This window comes from Sorex araneus, chromosome 11, assembly GCF_027595985.1.
Source record: "Sorex araneus isolate mSorAra2 chromosome 11, mSorAra2.pri, whole genome shotgun sequence".
Classification (NCBI taxonomy): domain Eukaryota; kingdom Metazoa; phylum Chordata; class Mammalia; order Eulipotyphla; family Soricidae; genus Sorex; species Sorex araneus.
In genome coordinates this window covers 40,653,496-40,673,080 of record NC_073312.1, presented here as the reverse complement: position 1 = coordinate 40,673,080, position 19,585 = coordinate 40,653,496, and the positions used below count along the sequence as shown (strand labels likewise).

Here is a 19,585-nt window from a genome sequence, read left to right as displayed (position 1 = left end):
AAATTCAGAGATTTTAAGATGAAGCCATACATAAAATGCATAACAAATAACATCTCACACTGTAAACCTTATTTTCTCAGTATTGAATGCCTTTGGAGAACTAATTGAAGAGAAAAATTCTTAGGTAGAAAGTTCAGCTTGTTTATGGTAGAAGTCATGCCAAGAGAAATTATGTCATGAATAAATAAAATTACTTTCATTCAGGATTTTTATTCAAATCATGATGAAGGCAGTAAAACTGCCTGGAATAATAGGGTGAGGAGTGGGGAGCAATTAGATTCATTATTGCCAAACCTTCATTGGGTTGTATATCATATCCATTTAAGTTTATTTTATCCTAATAAAATTTAATATTTTAGAAAAAATAATATTGGCTAGGTAGGTTTCTGCTGATTTTGCTTCAATGATGAAGCACACTAAGTATGTGTGATATTCAAGGTAGACTTTTCTATCTATAGAGCAAGTGATTAAAAAGGTTCAAGGTTCCTATCACATCTCCTGGGATTTAAAAGATTACTGATGGAGGGCTTAGCTTTTTAAAATTCAGCTTTTCCTGATTATCTTAGTATATATTTAGAAAAATTTTTGATAGTAATAAAAGAAGTTTACTTTAAGACAGCCAGAAGACACTCCTAAGATGATTTTATTTATTTATTTTTACATAGAGTGAATCTAAAGTTAGGAGTGTTGCTGACCTACTACTACATTAATTCAGCATTTGAAATACAGTGCCTTTCCCCCTCTCTAGCAAGATTACTTTTAATTTTAAAAGGTATTTTATATGTTTAAGGGCATGTTGGATAATTATTTTGCCTTATTTTTGATAATATCCCAAAATACATAACTTAAAAAAAGTTTTTCTTTTCTTTCAGGAGTCAGGAGAAAGCAGTGGAAGTTGGAGTTATTGTCAGATGATTGAGATCTTTTACAAGAAAACCCCATTGAATAAATCTCATTGTAATTAGTGACATAACAGAACCACTTATTAAAGGTTGCTGTACAGGAAAAGTTAAAATTAAACAATGAGTCATCTGTGTATTTACATCAGATTATTGGGAGCCTGCTTGGTCATCATTTCTCATGTTCAAGGTAAATCACTATTCGTTTAAGTAATCTTACCTTTTTTTAGCATGTTTCTTTTTCTCAGAGGTAATACTGGTTTATGTTATTGTTTGAGATGTCTAGTTTTATATTGGACATCTGTGTTTACCACTTTCTGATCACCACCACACGTCTGGTCTTCCATACATCACCCTGTAGTTTAATATCCATCCCCTTTCCCATCCTCTCCCCCCGCAAGTCCCCTTTTCCTTTGTTAACCTCCGTGCTGGCTTTGTTTTATTCGTTCTGCCATGATACTTTATCCTTGGCCCCTGAGTCTGTTCTCTTATCTATAAGATATGCATGATCATATGTAACTATGTGTGATAAAGAGTATTTATTTTCTTACTTTTAATTGAGGCCGCTCCCAGTGATGGCTTGTCTGGTGCTTGGGTGGCCACACAGTGCGGGGGATCAAACTCAGGCCCTTGCAGATGCTAATGGCTCTCTACTACTTGCCATCCCCTTGGCCTCGGAGATGAAGTCTGACATAAACACCTGGTCTGGTGTCTGCTGTGATAGTTCCTCAAGACTCAGAATTGCTGTCTCCCCCAGGGAGAAGGCAGCAACGTCAAGGGCATATGCTTAGAATGCTGGTCTTGACTCTGGCTGGATCCTCAGCACTGCATGACCCCTCGCACCTCTGGGGCATAGCAGTTGTGGCCCCAAGCATTGTAGGGGTGGCCCTAACTTTGAACCCTCTGGCCTGGTTAACCAAGTATCCATGGGTTTGACCCCCCCCACCCCCAAGGCCTCCTCCCCCCTCACTTAACAAAATTCCTTTTTTTTTTTTTTTTTTTTTTTGCTTTTTGGGTCACACCTGGTGATGCTCAGGGGTTACTCCTGACTCTGCACTCAGGAATTACTCCTGGCGGTGCTCAGGGGACCATATGGGATGCAGGGAATCAAACCCGGCTTGGCCGCGTGCAAGGCAAACACCCTACCCACTGTGCTATCGCTCCAGCCCCACAAAATTCCTATTTTTTAAAATGCAAAAAATACTTTAAGTTAAAAATTATTTCATTGTTAAAAGCCTTCAAGTGTCCGTGGACTTGTGTGGGAATACTGAAAACTTTCATAGAGTACTGACGTTTTATGACCAGTATTAAAATTTTACTGTTGTGTGTTCACAGCTTGGAACTTCCAAACAGGAAGTTATTGTGATGACTCGTAGGATCAGATGGACTCTATTTACGCATGAGCTTTTTCCTGTATGGTTTAATTAGGACAGTATTTTAAACTAGAGAGACAGTACTGCTTTGCAAAAGAACTTTAGATAGAACTTATTCTTTATTCTCAACTTTGGCTTTACATATTGCTATTTCAGATATTTTACTTTCAGTATTCCGATGACATTCAGAAATACTGACAGTAAATATCTTTTGACTTTTTTATTTCAAAACGTGAATATGCCTGAAATCTCTGTAGTTTTGTTTTTCTTTATTTTGGTTATTTTTTGTTTTTTTCTTTTTGGAGTTGAGATGGCAATGGGATATGTGGTTGGAGCCACATCCTGTGATGGTCAGCACTTACTCCTGGCTCTGTGCTGAAGGACCATTTCATTGGGGGCACGATGTGGTGCTGGAGGTCAGATCGGAGGGCAGGGCAAGCAAGGGCCTTGCCCACCATACTATCTCTCCTGCCCGTTATACAGTGTTTTGTATTTAATTAAGTCCTTTATTCAGTTATGATGTTTCGATTTGGATTCAGCCATTATCACCATTTTTTTAATAGAGAACTGCAGTTCAAGGAAGTAATGTATAGGGAGTTACAAGAGAGTACAGCAAGTAGCCTGCTTGCATTATACCTCAAAAAACCCAGGTTCAATTTCTAGCATTACATAGGTGCCCCACATCTGACTGCTGCCAGGCATGGGGGGAGGGGGGCGTGGGATAACATACTTGTGGATGAAAATTGGGACTTGAATCCTTGACTTCTCGATGTTATTTCTGTCGCTTGTAATTCTTCTTATATGCATCATTAGGTTTTTTAAAAATTGATTGCATGTATTTTTTTTTCTTTTTTGGGTCACACTCGGCATTGTACAGGGGTTACTCCTGGCTCTGCACTCAGGAATTACTCCTGGTGGTGCTCAGGGGACCATATGGGATGCTGGGAATCGAACCCGGGTTGGCCACCTGCAAGGCAGACGCCCTACCTGCTGTGCTATCACTCCAGCCCCAATTGCATGTAATTTTATTTGATATTTGTTTTCCATAGTTAAATTGAACTTCCTATTATTATAATAAGAGTGGAGAGAGGGGCACATCAAGGGTATTCAGAGCTTACTCCTGGCTCTATGGATCACTTAGGAATCACTCCTGCCGGTGCTCAAGTAACCATATGTGGTGCTGGGAGTTGAACCTAGATTGGCCACACGCAAGGCAATGACCCTGCCTGCCCAGTCTCCCCAGCCCCTGAAATAAGATCTTAAAAGTGTTAAAGGCTCAAGTGCCCTTTAGTTCTACACTCTCTGAATAAATGAAGGAGGCCTGGAGAACTGACATAACTTGCCCATGGTCATCCACCTGGCTAAACTGGACAGCAGTAGACCAGAATCCATATTTCTTGGTGGACTTCTTCCTTCCTGCCTCCCAGCCCCCAGTTCCCTTACAGTTGATTTTGGGGGGGGGGGGTAGGGGGATCAGAGGGGGTGGTTTGGGACATACTCGGCAGTGCTTAAGGGCTATTCCTGGCTATGTGCTTGCTAGTTACTCCTGGCAGTGTTGGAGGAACCACGCACTTTTGGAAACTGAACTGCAGTTGATTGTGTGCAAGGCGAACAACCTAACCCCTGACTATCTGTATCTTGAGCCTCAATCCAAGTTCTTAGCATAATAGAGAACTTTTAAGTTCTGTAGCATTTTAGAGGGTTGTGAGGACCTTATTAAAATTTAAGGTGGGCCAGTGATATATATACAGGAGGTAAGGCACTTGCCCTCCAAGATGATTCATCAGCCACTGCTCTGGTCCTTGATTCAAATCCCCAGCACTGCATATGGTCCCCTGAGCACTGCCACTGATCACTCTTTAGCACAGAGCCAGGAGTAGCCTCAGCACCATTGGGTGTGACCCCAAACCACCACTACCTCCGAATTTAGGGTATAGAATCATTAAAATTTAGTTAGGAACAATTATTTTCCTGTTACTAATATAGGTATATGTATAATTTTTTATTTACATATATGTTTTGGGTAGGACTGGAGCGATAGCACAGCAGGCAGGGTGTTTGCCTTGCATGCGGCAGACCCGGGTTTGATTCCTCTGTCCCTCTAGGAGAGCCCGGCAAGCTACCGAGAGTATCTCACCCGCACGGCAGAGCCTGGCAAGCTACCCGTTGCATATTCGATATGCCAAAAACAGTAACAAGTCTCATAATAGAGAAGTTACTGGTGCCCGCTCAAGCAAATCGATGAGCAATGATACAGTGATACAGCTATGTTTTGGGTGGATGTCCCATGAGATGTTCTGGGGCCTGGGCTTGCATCTAAGCAATTCTCAGCTAACTAGGCCTGAGATTTAGTGTGAGGACCTGAGGATGTGATACTGCTTGGGCCCTGCAATGTGGGGGATTATCTAGGCCGCTGGCAGCGCACCTGGTGATGCTCAGGGAACCATGTCGTGCCAGGACTGTGACCAGGGCCAATAGCATGTAAGGTGTAATCCATGTGCTCTCCAACCTCTATAATGTCTTATTGTTTTTTGTTTTCAGTGGTTCATCTCTCCAGTTTGGCTAAATTTAAAGTCAGGTTCACTGTGCATTAAAGCATTTTATTTTTTAAATGTTTATAGTAATACGTAATTTCTCTTAATATTTTATACCTCTTGTCTGTATGGGATAGTCCTAATTAATTTCAGCTGATTCAGAGAAAGGAATTACTAAAACGTTGTAATTCTGTTGTGCTCTTATAAGCCCTTAGTATTTAAATCCCAAATATGGCTCTCTCTGTCATTTGAAACTACTAGACTTTCAGGAAGAGTACAGTTTTATTTCTCTAAGCTGGCCATAGCCCTCCAGTAACCTTCAGATTCTGGCAGAATGGTCTGGATTTGAACCAGTGACCTTGAGATAAGAGGCACCAGATAATGTGATTGGTTGCGTACTCTCACAATTCCCTTACTCAGGCAGCTCAAGTGTAAACCAAGGTGCTTTGTAAGTCCAGGGTCACATAAGTGGTGCAGATAAAGAGCTTGCTTTTTAAGCTAGTCAAAGCGTGAACTAAAGAGTTTAAGCAAATAATTATATTTATTTAAAAAATGAAAAAGAGGGACTGGAGCGATAGCATAGTGGGTAGGGTGTTTGCCTTGCACGCTGCCAACCCGGGTTCGAATCCCAGCATCCCATATGGTCCCCTGAGCACTGCCAAGGGTAATTCTTGAGTGCAGAGCCAGGAGTAACCCCTGTGCATTGCCGGGTGTGACCCCCCCCAAAAATAAATAAATAAATAATGAAAAAGAAAAAAATTTATTATTGCCCCCCTTCTTTTCTGTTTGATGGAGGTGGCAGTGTTGCTTTGGTGATCAAGGGTCTCAAACACTTGGTTGTGGTGCTTGAAAACTTGATTGTGGGACTTTGAATGGCTGCACATCTCATTGCAGTGCTCAGATATTTCATCGTGGTACTTGGTGCTTGGCACACTTGGTTTCTTTGCTCTGTAGGGAGCACATATTTGGTTGCAGAGCTTACTTGCTAGTTCTGGTGCCTGTTTTGGTCTCATCCTCTTTGTTGGGTGCTTGAACTAGTATACTGAAGATTGCACACTTGTCATGGCAGTGGGGGTTAAAAATAGCAGTGACGGCGGGTCACACATGTGGGGCAGTGCTGGAGATCAAACTCTTGGCTTTAAGCTAGCAAAACAGGCACATTGCAGCTGTCCACTTCACCCGGCCTACAGCCCAAGGACTTCCTCCTTCTTATTCATCATCATTATCATCCCGTTGATTGTCGATTTTCTCAAGCAGTCTCAGTAACATCTCCATTCTTCCTAGCCCTGAGATTTTAGAAGCCTCTTTTACTCGACCTTTCCAGGGGTGCTGCATTGGAGGCTCTTTCAGGGTCAGGGGAATGAGACCCATCATTGTTACTGGTTTGGGCATATGAATACACCATGAGAGCTTTACCAGGCTCTCCTATACCTCCTTCCTATTAACAGTATTAATTTGATTTTAACCTCCCAAACAGTGGTCTGGCATCTGGGCCATTCCTAACAGTCCAATGCTCAGGCGGATGCATTGCTGCTTAGGGCCACATCCATTGGTGTTCAGTGGCCTCAAGGGCTACACACACAAGTGGCTTGGGGGCCATGTGCTAAGGATTGAGCTCAGGTCCTTGTGCTTGCATGGCATATGCCTTTGACCACTGAACTATCTCTCCAAACCACATAGTGTTTTTTGTTGTTGTTGTTGTTGTTGTTCTTATCCCCACCGCCGCCCCCACTGCACAGTGCCAGGGATTCAACCCAGCACCTCAGACATGCAAGGCAAGTGCTCTAATGCTAAGCTAACATTCTCCAGCCCCAAGTACTGTGTTTTTTAATGATTGGCAATAATCTCAGCCTTCCCTGAAATTGCTTGCCACTTTGTACCTTCTTGCAATTTATGATCATATTGTACTCTTATGTCACCTATATTTGTCTTCCCCTTGTACAAAAATTGTGAAATTGTTACATATTGCAGTACGTGGGATAGTAGTCTTGTGCATACTGAATTATTAGTAAATGTGTGTTAATTGTGTGGATTGTTTTTTCATTGTCTCCTTGATCAGATCTTCATTAAAAATTTAGCAGTCCAAAACGATTTGCCTTTTTGAAATTTAGTTTTTAGTTAAACACATTAGCTTCAGTTACTGTGATAAGAAAACTCAAACTTTTCCTAGTTGAAAATTGAAATCAAAGAATTAACTTATCAGAAGTGATTGACTTACACATTTCATCTTTGGATACAGGGCAGAATCTAGATAGTATGCTCCATGGAACTGGGATGAAACCAGACTCCGACCAGAAGAAATCAGAAAATGGAGTAACCTTAGCACCAGAGGATACCTTGCCTTTTTTAAAGTGCTACTGCTCGGGACACTGCCCAGACGATGCTATTAATAACACGTGCATGTAAGTATTTTATACAGTCCTTAGGGTTAGGAGAATAGGGTTACACTTGGTGCTATTTTAAGAGCTGCTTGCATTTTCTATTCTTTTTCCTTTAACTTTATATAGTATCTAGTTAAAGAGCCAAAAAGCTTCTTATTCTGTTTAAAGGAATGTTTATTACCACTAAGTGATTAATGGCTACTTTCTTAGAATAAATTGTAATATAGCTTTTTAAAGTAGAGAATCGGAACTTGATATTTTTTCAATATTTTTAGTTTATTTAGTGATTCCTTTTTTTGTTTGTGTTGGGGTCACACTGATGGTGCTCATGAGTTACTCCTGGCTCTGTCCTGAAGGATCACTCCTGGTGGAGCTTGGGGGAGCATTTGGTTGAGCCTGGGTCAGCCACATGTAAGGCAAGCGCCCCGCCTGCTGTACACCTGCTCCGGCTCCTTAGTGGTTTATTGTAGAAAATTTAGGAGTTACTCTCCTCAAACTAGAAACAACAACAGCAGCAACACATACGCACGTGAAAATTCACTCAAAGCATTTTGAATCTAAATTAATTGAAATACTTTATAAATATGTAAAACATATAAAACACGCCTTTTTTGTGTGTGGGGGTTGAGGTTTGGACTACAATATTTTTATGCTTAGGACCTATTCTCAGCTCTGTTCAGGGCTCACATTGTTTTTTGGGGTCTTTTATATTTTTAATTTAAAAAATTTTAATTAATTTTATTTACAAAGAGTTGTTTACAGTAATTGATTACATTCATTATTTCAACACCAATTCCACCACCATTACACTTTCCCACCCCATTATTTCAAATTTTCCCACCATCACCCAAGCCTGTCCCAAAGGCAGATGCTAAATAATTTATTTTGTATTGCTTGTTACAAATAATTGACTACAAATGCTCCAAAAAGGTTTCCTTAGAGGAAGTTGTGTGAAAACTGTTGAATCTCAATGTGGAACCGTTTAACCCCTATATTAGAGATCATTAACATGTTGTTAGAGTTTGAGTCTTGTGTGCTGCGCTGCTATCTGTATATATTAGCATATATATATTTTATTAAGATTGATTGTCTTCTACTCACACCCCATCAGATATGGTGTGCTACTCTTGGTGTATCGGTGGCATAATCACATGAGCTGTTGCACGGCAGCCAAAATAGCAGGGCTCACTTTGGTCAGAGCTTAGGAGACATGCAATGCTGAGGATCAAACCAGGGTCAGCTGCATGTAGGACAACTGGCCTTAACCCCTATACGAGCTCTCTCACTCTAATTTTTTTTTTGTTGCGTTTTTACAAAGGGCTGTCCATTTAAATGGTATTACATAATCCTGTTAATTTCCCTACTTGAGTTGATACTTTATGCTAAACTCTATGCTAAAGTTTATGCTATAAACTTTATGCTCTACTTTATGTAAAACCTTTTATGTATGACCGTGTAATCAGTCCTAGTCCATATTCTTTGGAAACATTGAAGAATTAGCTTACCAGCCAAAAATGGTTCTTTGAAATACTTAGTTTTACTATTAATCATCTCCCTGTTGTAATGATAAAGGTCAGTGCCTTGTTTTATACTTTATTAATAATTTTCTTAATGCAACCAGATATAATGTACAAAGCTTACATAAACTTGAAACCCTGTGATGTAAAATGTGTACTCCTGAAGCCATGTGATGCTTTATCATGCCTTATTTACTGTTTATTCTCTGGGGGTTGTTGACTTTATTGACCAACCGGTGGGTGGTCTGCTGTGGGCAATGCTTGTAGTGCTTCCAACTAGCCATCACTAATTTTTTCATCAAACTTGCCTGTGATTCCTGCCTGATACTCATGGGCTATTTATCAATGGTTAGTAAACCAGAATAAAAGCTCAGTGATCAAATACAGCACAGCTTCACCCCATTTATTTCTTCACAGAAAACTGATAATACTGTACCCTTTTTTTTGGTTTGTTGCTTTTTGTTTTTGGTGTTTGGGTCACTCCCAGCAGTGGTCAGGGGACTGGTCAGTGCTCAGGATTGAAGCCAGACCTCTAGCATGCAAGGTATGCCTCCAGCCCTCTGAACCATCTTCCTGGTCCTAGAATCCCCTTTTAAAAGAAATGTAGTAGCTAGTGATTAGAAAGCAGGTGGGCTGAAGATGTAGCTCAGTGGTAGAATACTTGCTCGCTCGCTCGCTCTCTCTCTCTCTCTCTCTCTCTCTCTCTATATATATATATATATATATGAGGCCTTGGGTTTGATCCCCAGCACCACAGGGGGGAAGAAAAAGGAAAGGAAAGGGAAAAAAGTAAGTAGGAGCATCAAAAAACCTTTTAGAAGTTTCATTATCCCATTAAAAATGTTAATGGATATTAGGGGAAAACTTTTTTTCAGGAGCGCATGGTGGGGGACCCACACCCGGCAGTGCTCCAGGCTTATTCCTGGCTCTGCTCAGGGATCACTCCTGGCAACCGAGGTCGGGAGCCATATGCAGTATAAGGAATTAAACCAGGGTCAGCTGTTTGCAAAGCAAATGCCTTGACCCCTGATCTCTCTCTCTGGCCTGTTCCCATGTTTTACAGAAAGAAATTTTACGATTATTTTATAGGGTCAGAGAGAAGCTCAGTGAACTGGAGCATATTCTTTGTATGCAAAGGTCTTCATTCAGTCCCTAGCACCTGGTGGTCCCCTGAGTACCAGCAGGGCTGAGCACCAAGCCGGGAGCCTCCCCTAAGTACTACAGATGTGTCTCCAAAACAAAACTGATTATTTTATAGAATTTTATAAGCCAGCTTTCATAACCCCTTGACTATGATTAACAAAGAGAAGTTATATCATGATAGTTCTTATTTGGGCTTCTATTTAATAGAAGTCTTTTCCAACTGACACAAGATGTTTTTGTTTTCAATTATACCTTTAGGGCTAGACTATGGCATCACAGTATTGCTTATTCAATTTTTGTTTGTGTTTGGGCCACCCTCAGCATTGCTTCTGGGCATCTCTCAGTTCTGTGTTGGGGGTTGCTTCCTGCAGGCAGTGCCAGCGATGGAACCTGGGCTAGCTGCTTGCAACGCCGGTGCCTTACTCTCTCTACTGTCTCTCTGGTTCAATGATTTTAATTTGTTTTGAAACCCATGTGGTGTTGCCAGTAAATCACATGTGAATGTAATTCTAATTTTATTTCATTTTATTGCTTTTTGGGTTACACCTGGAGATACTCAGGGTTTTTTTTTTTCTGGCTCTGCCCTCAGAAGTCCCTCCTGGCAGTGCTCAGGGATGCCGAGAATCCGACCCAGTTCAGCCACGTGCAAGGCAGATGCCCTACCCACTGAACTATCGCTCCAGCCCCCACAATTCTAATTTTTAAAAAGCAAGGCATTCACATTCAGACTCATATTTAGTTCATTCTTTCTGAGGTGACATTATCATTTACTGCTTTTGACCTACTTTTCTTTTAGAACTAATGGACATTGTTTTGCCATCATAGAAGAAGATGAACAGGGAGAAACCACATTAGCTTCAGGTTGTATGAAATACGAAGGATCTGATTTTCAGTGCAAGGTAAGATTTGATTTGCATCCCATAAATAAAGCAAGAAGAGCCATGTGAATTGTTGATTTTCATCTCCCCTCTTCAGCCCCCAGGAGAAGCTATGAGGATCGATAGTAACTTTGAGGATTGCATGTGTCAGCCTCTTAGCTAATGTCAGAAGCCCTCACACAGGGGAGGGCATCTGTGTACTTAGAATCTGCACCTCCAGTCTCAGATCCTCGCTATTACCATCTCCTGTAACGGCCTGGTCTGATCTGTGAATGCTTTCCCTGCCAGTGACTAAAAATCTATCTTCTTGCCTCTCTTTGAACCATAGAGAATAAACTGAAATCTCTTTAATATGAAAGTCATTTACTATGTGATGAAAGTGGGCTTATTTTGCGGGAGGGGGGGAGTCCTGGTTTTCTCCTAATACCTGTGAAAACATGTCAAAGAAAGCGGTGGTTGGAGCAGCATGTCTTGGGGCTGGAGCAATAGCACAGTGGGTAGGGCGTTTACCTTGCATGTGGCCGACCCGGGTTCGATTCCCAACATCCCATATGGTCCCCTGAGCACCGCCAGGGGTGATTCCTGAGTGCAGAGCCAGGAGTAACCCCTGTGCATCGCCAGGTGTGATCCAAAAAGGAAAAAAAAAAAGCAGCACTTCTTAGCCAAGGACTATATCACTGCTATGGGACCCAGGATATTCCAAGGGAGTCACAGGTAAAACTGGTGCAAATAGGAGGCTATGATCTTTGAGCCATAGAAGGCCTGCAAAATTATTTGGTCTGGCCTTGGTACCCGATCGGACAGACAGGTACTTGTCAACAGTTGGCAGTCTTGTTGGCAGCCCATAGTCATTTGCCTTTATTGCGTGACCTACAATGATATCCAAATGGCCCTTGGGAGTAAAATAGAGTTTTCTGACATATTCTACAATCTCAACTGGGGTCAGTCTAAAATTACTTCTAGACGGGGCCAGAGTGATAACATAGCAGGTAAGGCATTTGCCTTGCACATGGCCAACCCAGGTTTGATCCCAGGTACCCCATATGGTCCCCTGAAGCTGCCAGGAGCAGTCCTTGGCTGCAGATCCAAGAGTAAACCCTGAGCGCTACTGGATATGAGAGAGGGAGAAGGGGAGGGGGAGGGAGGAGGGGAGGGGGAGGGGAACAGATGGCAGAGAAACTGGGACATTGGTGGTGGGAAATATGCATTGGTGAAGGAGTGGCTGCTGGAACTTGAAATGGCTAAAACCCAATCATGAACAACTTTGTAACTGTGTATCTCGCTGTGGTTCAGTTAGGAAGAAATAAAACAAGGAATCGAAATCTTTTTTATCCTCTGTTGCCTAGTTTTTGTCAAACGTATGTTGTTTTTAAGGGATCCTCGCACTGCTAGAGAACCTTTCTTGGCTTTTCTTTACATTTTCTCTGAGTAAGGCTTTAGGTGCCTTTTAAGCTTAAGCCTTCCTGAAACTTAGATGCTTTGCACTTCTTACTTTTATTATTTCTTTCATCCTTCTGCTAAGTTCTCTCAAGATTATTTCATCTCTGTAAACTGCTAGCATAAATCTAAGTAAACCTTATTAAAAGGCAGAAAATTATAAATAATCGATATATTCTTGACCTCTCTTCCCTGAAAGAATCTTTTTGGTTTTTGGAAGGCGGGGCAGAGGGCAGCTGGCTGTGTTAGGGGCTGCTCCTGGCTCTGTGCTCAGGGGTGACCCCTGGTGGTGCTCGGCACCACATCTGCATGTGGTTAATGAATAGTGTTACATGCCAACCAGGTGCCTGAATCCCTATTCTATCTCTCCAGACTAGCCTGATAGAATCTTTTTTTTTTTCTCTTTTGGTGCTTGGGTCACACCCAGGGATGCTCAAGGGTCACTCCTGGCTCTGTGCTCAGGAATTATTCCTGGTGGTGCTTGGGGGACCATATGGGATGCCATAGATTGAACCCAGATTGGTTGAGTGCATAGCACGCACCCTACCTGCTGTACTATCACTCTGGCCCCTAATAGAATCTTCAGTCATGATTTTATCATCTGTCTAGAGTGACAGTTCTCCTAAGCAGTACTGAAATGTCAATATTCAAGTTAAGTTGTTGGATACTCTGTTTTCAATCAAATAAAAGTTCATACATAGTTGTTGGTGTCTTATGATTGCAACCTTTTTGGTTCATTTGTTTGGGGGCCAGACCAGGCAGTGCTCAGGGGTTACTCCTGACTCTACACTCAGGAATCACTCCTGGTGGTGCTCAGGGAACCATACGGAATGCCAGTTATCAAACCCCTCTTTGCCATGTACCAGGCAAACTCCCTACCCACTATGCTATCTCTCTCTGAGCCCTGAGTATGACCTTTTATTTGGTTCATCTTATGATCAGTTAGTGGCACATTGTCTTGTTTCGGGAGGAAAAATAAACCAAAAGCCTTGTGAATCCTGCTTCACAAAACCCTTCTCATAATCTGGAAGCTTCCCTGCTTTCTTCTTTCCCTCTCTTAAATAAATTATTTTTTTTTGTTTGTTTGTTTTTGGGGTCACACCTGGCAATGCACAGGGGTTACTCCTGGCTTTGCACTCAGGAATTACTCCTGGCGGTGCTCAGGGGACTATATGGGATGCTGGGAATCGAACCCGGGTCTGCCGCATGCAAGGCAAACGCCCTACCCGCTGTGCTATCGCTCCAGCCCCTTAAATAAATTCTTTATTTATTTATTTATTTATTTTATTTTATCACCATGTGGAAAGTTACAGAGTTCTCAGGTTTATGTCTCAGTTATACCGTATTCAAACACCATCCCTTCACCAGTGCCCATATTCCACCACCAAAATAAGGGATTTTCTTTTTTTCCCTTAAATAAATTCTTGATGAATTTAACAAAAGCAACAATGGAAAACTGTCAATTTTAAATCTTTTAATTTTTTTTAATAACGTTTTTATATTTTGCCATTTTCCTCACCAGGAATACCCCAGCTTGCTTCTTCCACTTCAGGTTCACTAACTTCAGAACAGCTCTTACAGTCCTCAGACCTGAGTGTCTTCTACCTGGCTGCCTCTCTTTTCTTTGGATGTGGACACTCTCCACTAGTCTTACATCTCCTGCATATTGTAATCTCAGGCTTACGATAAGGTCGTCATTACCCTGCTGCATTATTGCTGTAATAAAATAAACTGTCTTTTTTTTTAATTAAATAGGAAAAGAACTTTTGATGTGTTTTCACTTTTTGCAATTTAAACAATTACTGTTTTTATTTCCTCCCCTTTCTCCTCATTGTTGTTGCTGTTGTTATGGTAGTAAGCAGGGGTTACACACATGCCTGACTGGTATGTGCACACTGGCTGTTTGGGTTGTGGTGCTGCTGTGCTCGCCCTTAGGTCTGGTATTTGCGCTTGTGTTCTCACACTCTTAGCTGGACACCCAGGGTACGGGTATGTGCTTGCTGGATATCTCTGATTCACACACATACACACCTGACTTCACACTCCGTAACTGTGGCATTGACATAATTTTAATTGTGGTACATGCAGGGAGGTGCATGTACCACATGGGGCTTGCAAGCCCATCTGTAATCTAACTAGAGATCCCTTGCAATACCTGGCATCACAGACAGCAAAGCTGCCGCGCTTCCACTTGGCACTCACAGGACTCCAGGCATTTGAATTCATGACCATCTGCTTGCGGGAGAAGGGTTCCCAAACACTGAGCCATGAGCTCATAACTTTAGAATACTTAATTTTTTTTTTTTTGGCTTTTTTGGTCACACCTGGCAATGCACAGGTGTTACTCCTGGCTTTGCACTCAGGAATTACTCCTGGCAGTGCTCAGGGGACCATATGGGATGCTGGGAATCGAACCTGGGTCAGCCGCATGCAAGGCAAATGCCCTACCCACTGTGCTATCGTTCCAGCCCCAAGAATACTTACTTTTTAAAACAATTTTTTTAATTTTATTGAATCACTGTGAGATAGTTACAAGCTTTCATGTTTGGGTTACAATCTCCTAATGATCAAACACCCATCCCTCCACCAGTGAATACTTTCTAAACAAGCAGCAGATTAGTATGGTGCGATAGACCAGAACTGGACTGAGGAAATTGCTCAAAGGGCTGGACTGATGAATGTGGGAGCCCTGGGCTCATTCCCCAGCATTATGCAGTCCCTCGAGCACCACCAGGGTGGGCTTACCTCCTCTTCAAAAAAAGGTAGACCAAGAGTTTGGTGGAAAATACTTACGAGCAGCTAGAGGTGGAACTCAGTGGTAGAGCACTTGCCTTACGTGTGCAAGGCTCTGGGTTTGATCTCTGGCACAGCCAAACAAAAGTAATGCAGAAATTGGGGCTGGAGAGATAGCACAGCGGGTAGGGCGTTTGCCTTGCACGCGGCCGACCCGGGTTCGAATCCCAGCATCCCATATGGTCCCCCTGAGCACCGCCAGGGGTAATTCCTGAGTGCATGAGCCAGGAATGACCCCTGTGCATTGCCGGGTGTGACCCAAAAAGCAAAAAAAAAAAAAAAAAAAAAAGTAATGCAGAAATACTTACAAATTTTTATCTAAGTGATAGTCCAATATTCCAATATACATGTAGGGTTCCCCCCCCCCTTCCAATCAATTATAATTATTTTTACTCAAAAAAATATTTGGTAGAGGTGGGGGGCTGCCAGGCAGTGCAGTTCATGCTGCAGTTCTGGGCTGACTGAACCAGTGGCTCAGTGAAAGGGCCTGAAGATGTAGAACTATCAGGCCCCCCAGAGTCGGGATTATCTAGTCCCCCCTGGAGCAGTTTGGTGCCCCCCAGGGCCATAACCAGCAGTGCTCAGGGGCCCAAGGCTATGTACTTGCATGCTTAGCAGACCATGTAGTGCCAGAGATTGAACCTAGGTTAGACACAGGCTAGGCATGCACCCTAATTACTGTCCTACCTCCCGTACCCCTTTAATTAAAGTTTCATACATTCTTTTGATAATACTGAATTAGAAATTGTATTTTTATATTTAAAAGAATTGATTATCCATTTAATTGGAGGGCAGGCTTGGGTCACATCCTGTAGTGCTTGGTCTACTCCTGGATCTGTGCTCAGGAGTGAGTCTTAGTGGTGCTCCAGGGATCATATGTGGTGTCAGGGATTGAACCAGGCTTGGTCACATACAAAGCAACACCCTTACCTTCTTGGCTGTCTCCAGCCACTTTATTTTCAACGTAGTCTATCAAGCCATTTCTCATTTTTTTTATCATTATTCTTCCTCTAGGATTCACCAAAAGCTCAGCTACGAAGGACGATAGAATGTTGTCGGACCAATTTATGTAATCAGTATTTACAGCCTACATTGCCCCCTGTTGTTATAGGTAGGTTAACTAACGAGCAAGATTCTCAGTAAACTATTTTATCTGGCTTTAACAGCACACAAGCATTCCAGAATTTAATATTTTAAAGTAAAACATGATGATCATTTACTTCCCTTTCTGCTTCCGTTTCAGGTCCGATTTTTGATGGCAGTGTTCGTTGGCTGGTGGTGCTTATTTCCATGGCTATCTGCATAATTGCTATGATCATCTTCTCCAGCTGCTTTTGTTACAAGTAAGAAGATATTGTATTGTAAGAAGATATTGTATTGAATACTAGATATAAATAGTTGTTCTTAAAGTCCAGTGGCAGAAAACATTGAGTACTGAGTTTCCAATTAGGGAATCATTACTCTGTGTACTTTGGTGATGTGCTTTTAGTTATTTTTGTCTGGCTTTAGTTTTTGGGACACACTCAATGGTGCTCGGGACTTAGTCCTAACTCTGTGCTCAGGGGTCATTTTTGCTGACTCAGGAAACCATATGTGGTGCCAGGGATGGAACCCAGGTTGGCCGCATGTAAGGCAAGTACTCACTGCACTGTCTCCCTTTAGTTTAGCTAGATGTTAATTTTCTTAAAATATAAGACCTGGCTATTATCAATTTATCGACTCCAACTTTGTGCTTCTATATTCATGAGTACTTAAGATTTTTTATTTATGCAATTTAAGGACCAGAGCAATAGTACAGGAGCTAGGTCTCTTGCCTTGCTTGTGGCCAATCCAGGTTTGATCTCTCGCATCCCATATGATCCACTGAACCTTGCAAGGAGTGTTCCCTGAGTGTAGGCCAGGAGTGAGTTCTGAGCACCACTAGGTGTTTAGGTGTGACCAAAAAAGTGGGAGAGAAATTTAGAGTATGTTTTTCTCCCTCTGTGTGTGTGTGTGTGTGTGTGTGTGTGTGTGTGTGTGTGTGTGTGTGTTGTTTGTAGTCACACCCAGCAGTGCTCAAAATTTATTCCTGGCTCTGCACTCAGAGATTACTCTTGGCAGTGCTAGTGGAGTGCGGGGTGGGGGGCTGTCATGGATGGAACCCAAGTCGTCACAAGCAAGGCAAGCACCCTATCCATTATATTATCTCTCCAGCCCCGAGCATTTGAATGTTTGAAATCTATCCTAAGAAGCCAGTTGATTATCCGTTTTTGGACAGAATTCTTTGCGTTTAGTCATAATTTCAGAAAACAGTTACCCAAAAAGCAGAGTTGTAAGAGGAGACAAAGCATAAGCTTCAATGATGAAACCATTGTACTGGTATATCAGGTGTGTAAGAGCCAAGCCCATTAATATATCTGCAAGCATATAAAGAAATTTAATATATAATAAAGATAACATTTCAGACCACAGAGTAAGAAATATGGATTATTTGAAAATTGATATGTCAGGGCCAGAGCAATAGTACTGCAGATTGGGCGCTTGTCTGATACGCAGCTGACCCAGGTTTAATCCCCGGCATCCCATATGGTCCCCCAAGCACCACCAGGAGCAACTCCTGAGTACAGAGCAAGAAGTAACCCTTGACCATCAACAGGTGTGGCCCAGAAATGAGCAATAACAACAAAAAATAAATATGGGACTCAGGTAGCCATATGAGAAAAAAAGAAGTGAAGTCAGTTCAACTTAAACCCAAACCAAAAACTTATACCAGAAGTTACTATACCAAACAGTAAATTTTAGCTAGATTGGAACTACACATTTTATGTATTTAGTGAATTGGAACTACATATTCCCTGCCTGCCACCCGAACCCCAGCCCCACGCCTGCCCTGTGCCAGGTTAATTAAACCCAGAAACTCACACATGCAGAAATGTCATAACACTGGGCTGTACCCCAGCCAGAAACTATACATACAATATGTAGAAGATCTCTCCACATAAACTTAGAAACAGAAAAACTTTATGATGCTGTCTATGTAAAAATGATCCTTTATTCACCAAAAGGTAGTACCACATCCATTCTATGCTGTCCCAGTTGACTTGAGTATCACTGGGAATGGCGCCCTGCTTGGCAGCTCCCCCCACCCCAAAATAAATTAGAATAAAATAAAACTTTGCTTTGTAGCAGAAGAGTTGATTTATTCAATGACGTGCTTCTGTAAATCAAAGCGAAAAAAATCTAATAATTCATTGAGATTTACTCAATGATACACACAGAAGGAGTCTGGGTTGTATACCTCAGTGGTAGAACACGTGCCTTGATATGGAGTCCTAGGTAAGATCCCTGAATGAGATCCCTGGTACTAAAACACCAGCAAGCAAAAGACCCCACATGATTTATTTATAAAAAGAAAAATAGGTCTTAAATGTTTAATTAGGAGATCTTTTCCAAGCGATATATTGAGTTCTTTTACTAGAAGAATAATAAAGACTTTTTTTTTTTAATCGGGGGAACTAGAGATGTAGGCAGAAAGGCCAGGCATGTAGTAAAGAAGTAGAGTAGCACATTTGCCCAGCATATGAGGCTCTGGCTTCATTCCAACACTGAGGGGGGAAAAAATAATGGCAAAACGAATTGAAGCCAAATGAGATGTATTGTAAGTGATTTTACAGACAAAATTTGAATTCTTGGGGCCAGAGAGATAATACAGTGGGTAAGACATTTTCCTTACATATGACTGACTCAGGGTGAATCCCTGGCATCCCAGATGGTCCCCCAAGCCCTGCCAGGAGCGGATCCCTGAGCACAGAACCAGGAGTAAGCCCTGAGCATGACTGGGCATGGTTTAGTGTTTGGGATCATCCCCTGTGGTTCTGGGAGATCATGCGGTATCATGGGTCAAGCCCAGGGCCTCTTGTATGCAAAGCATGCTCTGTAGCCCTTTGAGCTCTCTGCAGTTCATTGTACTTTTTGTTTGTTTCGGTGCCACACTGGTAGTGCTCAGGGGTCACTCTTGGCAGGGCTTAAGGGACCATATGGTGTTGTGGGGATCACGCCTGGGCCAGTTGCATGCAAGGCAAATGCCCTATCTTCTGTATTACCTCTTCAGCGCCCATTGTACACAGTTTAACAGAGGATTAATTCTCCTTCGACAAAACTAGTTTTGTACATGATAATTTTTGAAGAAAAGATGATACTGCTGAAAACCTCATACTCAGTTTCAGAGGTTGGAGCAACAGTACAGCAGGTAGGGTTGTTTGTCTTACACATGGCCAGCCCAGGTTTGATCTGTAGCACCCCAAGCCCTGCCAAGAGTGATTTCTAGATGCAGAGTTGAAGAATGAGCCCTGGGCATTACTTACTGTGACCCCAAAACAAAACCAAAAATCAGAGATACTTAATTTTACTGTAACTGGATTTTAATGTAAACTATTTTCTGTTTTTTGTTTTTTTTTTAAAGACACTATTGCAGGAGCATCTCAAGCAGGCATTGTTATGATCCCACTTTGGGGCAGGTTGAAGCATTTATTCCGGGTGGCGAATCATTAAAAGATCTTATTGACCAGTCACAAAGTTCTGGTAGTGGATCTGGACTACCTTTGTTGGTAAGATGAAATGTTATATAAACACAAATGCCTTATTGATACAA

At 42.0% G+C, this 19,585-nt stretch overlaps 1 protein-coding gene across 1 annotated transcript in view; it reads left to right on the top strand.

The window, feature by feature from the left end:
• BMPR1A (bone morphogenetic protein receptor type 1A) overlaps window positions 1-19,585 on the top strand; it is a 101,656-nt gene that overhangs the window by 70,614 nt on the left and 11,457 nt on the right. The window contains exons 3-8 of the mRNA XM_055119261.1: window positions 873-1,089; window positions 7,046-7,208; window positions 10,644-10,746; window positions 15,970-16,066; window positions 16,199-16,298; window positions 19,397-19,541. Coding sequence (XP_054975236.1) covers window positions 1,023-1,089; window positions 7,046-7,208; window positions 10,644-10,746; window positions 15,970-16,066; window positions 16,199-16,298; window positions 19,397-19,541 — 675 coding nt within the window. The 5' untranslated portion in view covers window positions 873-1,022. The remainder of the gene's footprint in view (window positions 1-872; window positions 1,090-7,045; window positions 7,209-10,643; window positions 10,747-15,969; window positions 16,067-16,198; window positions 16,299-19,396; window positions 19,542-19,585) is intronic.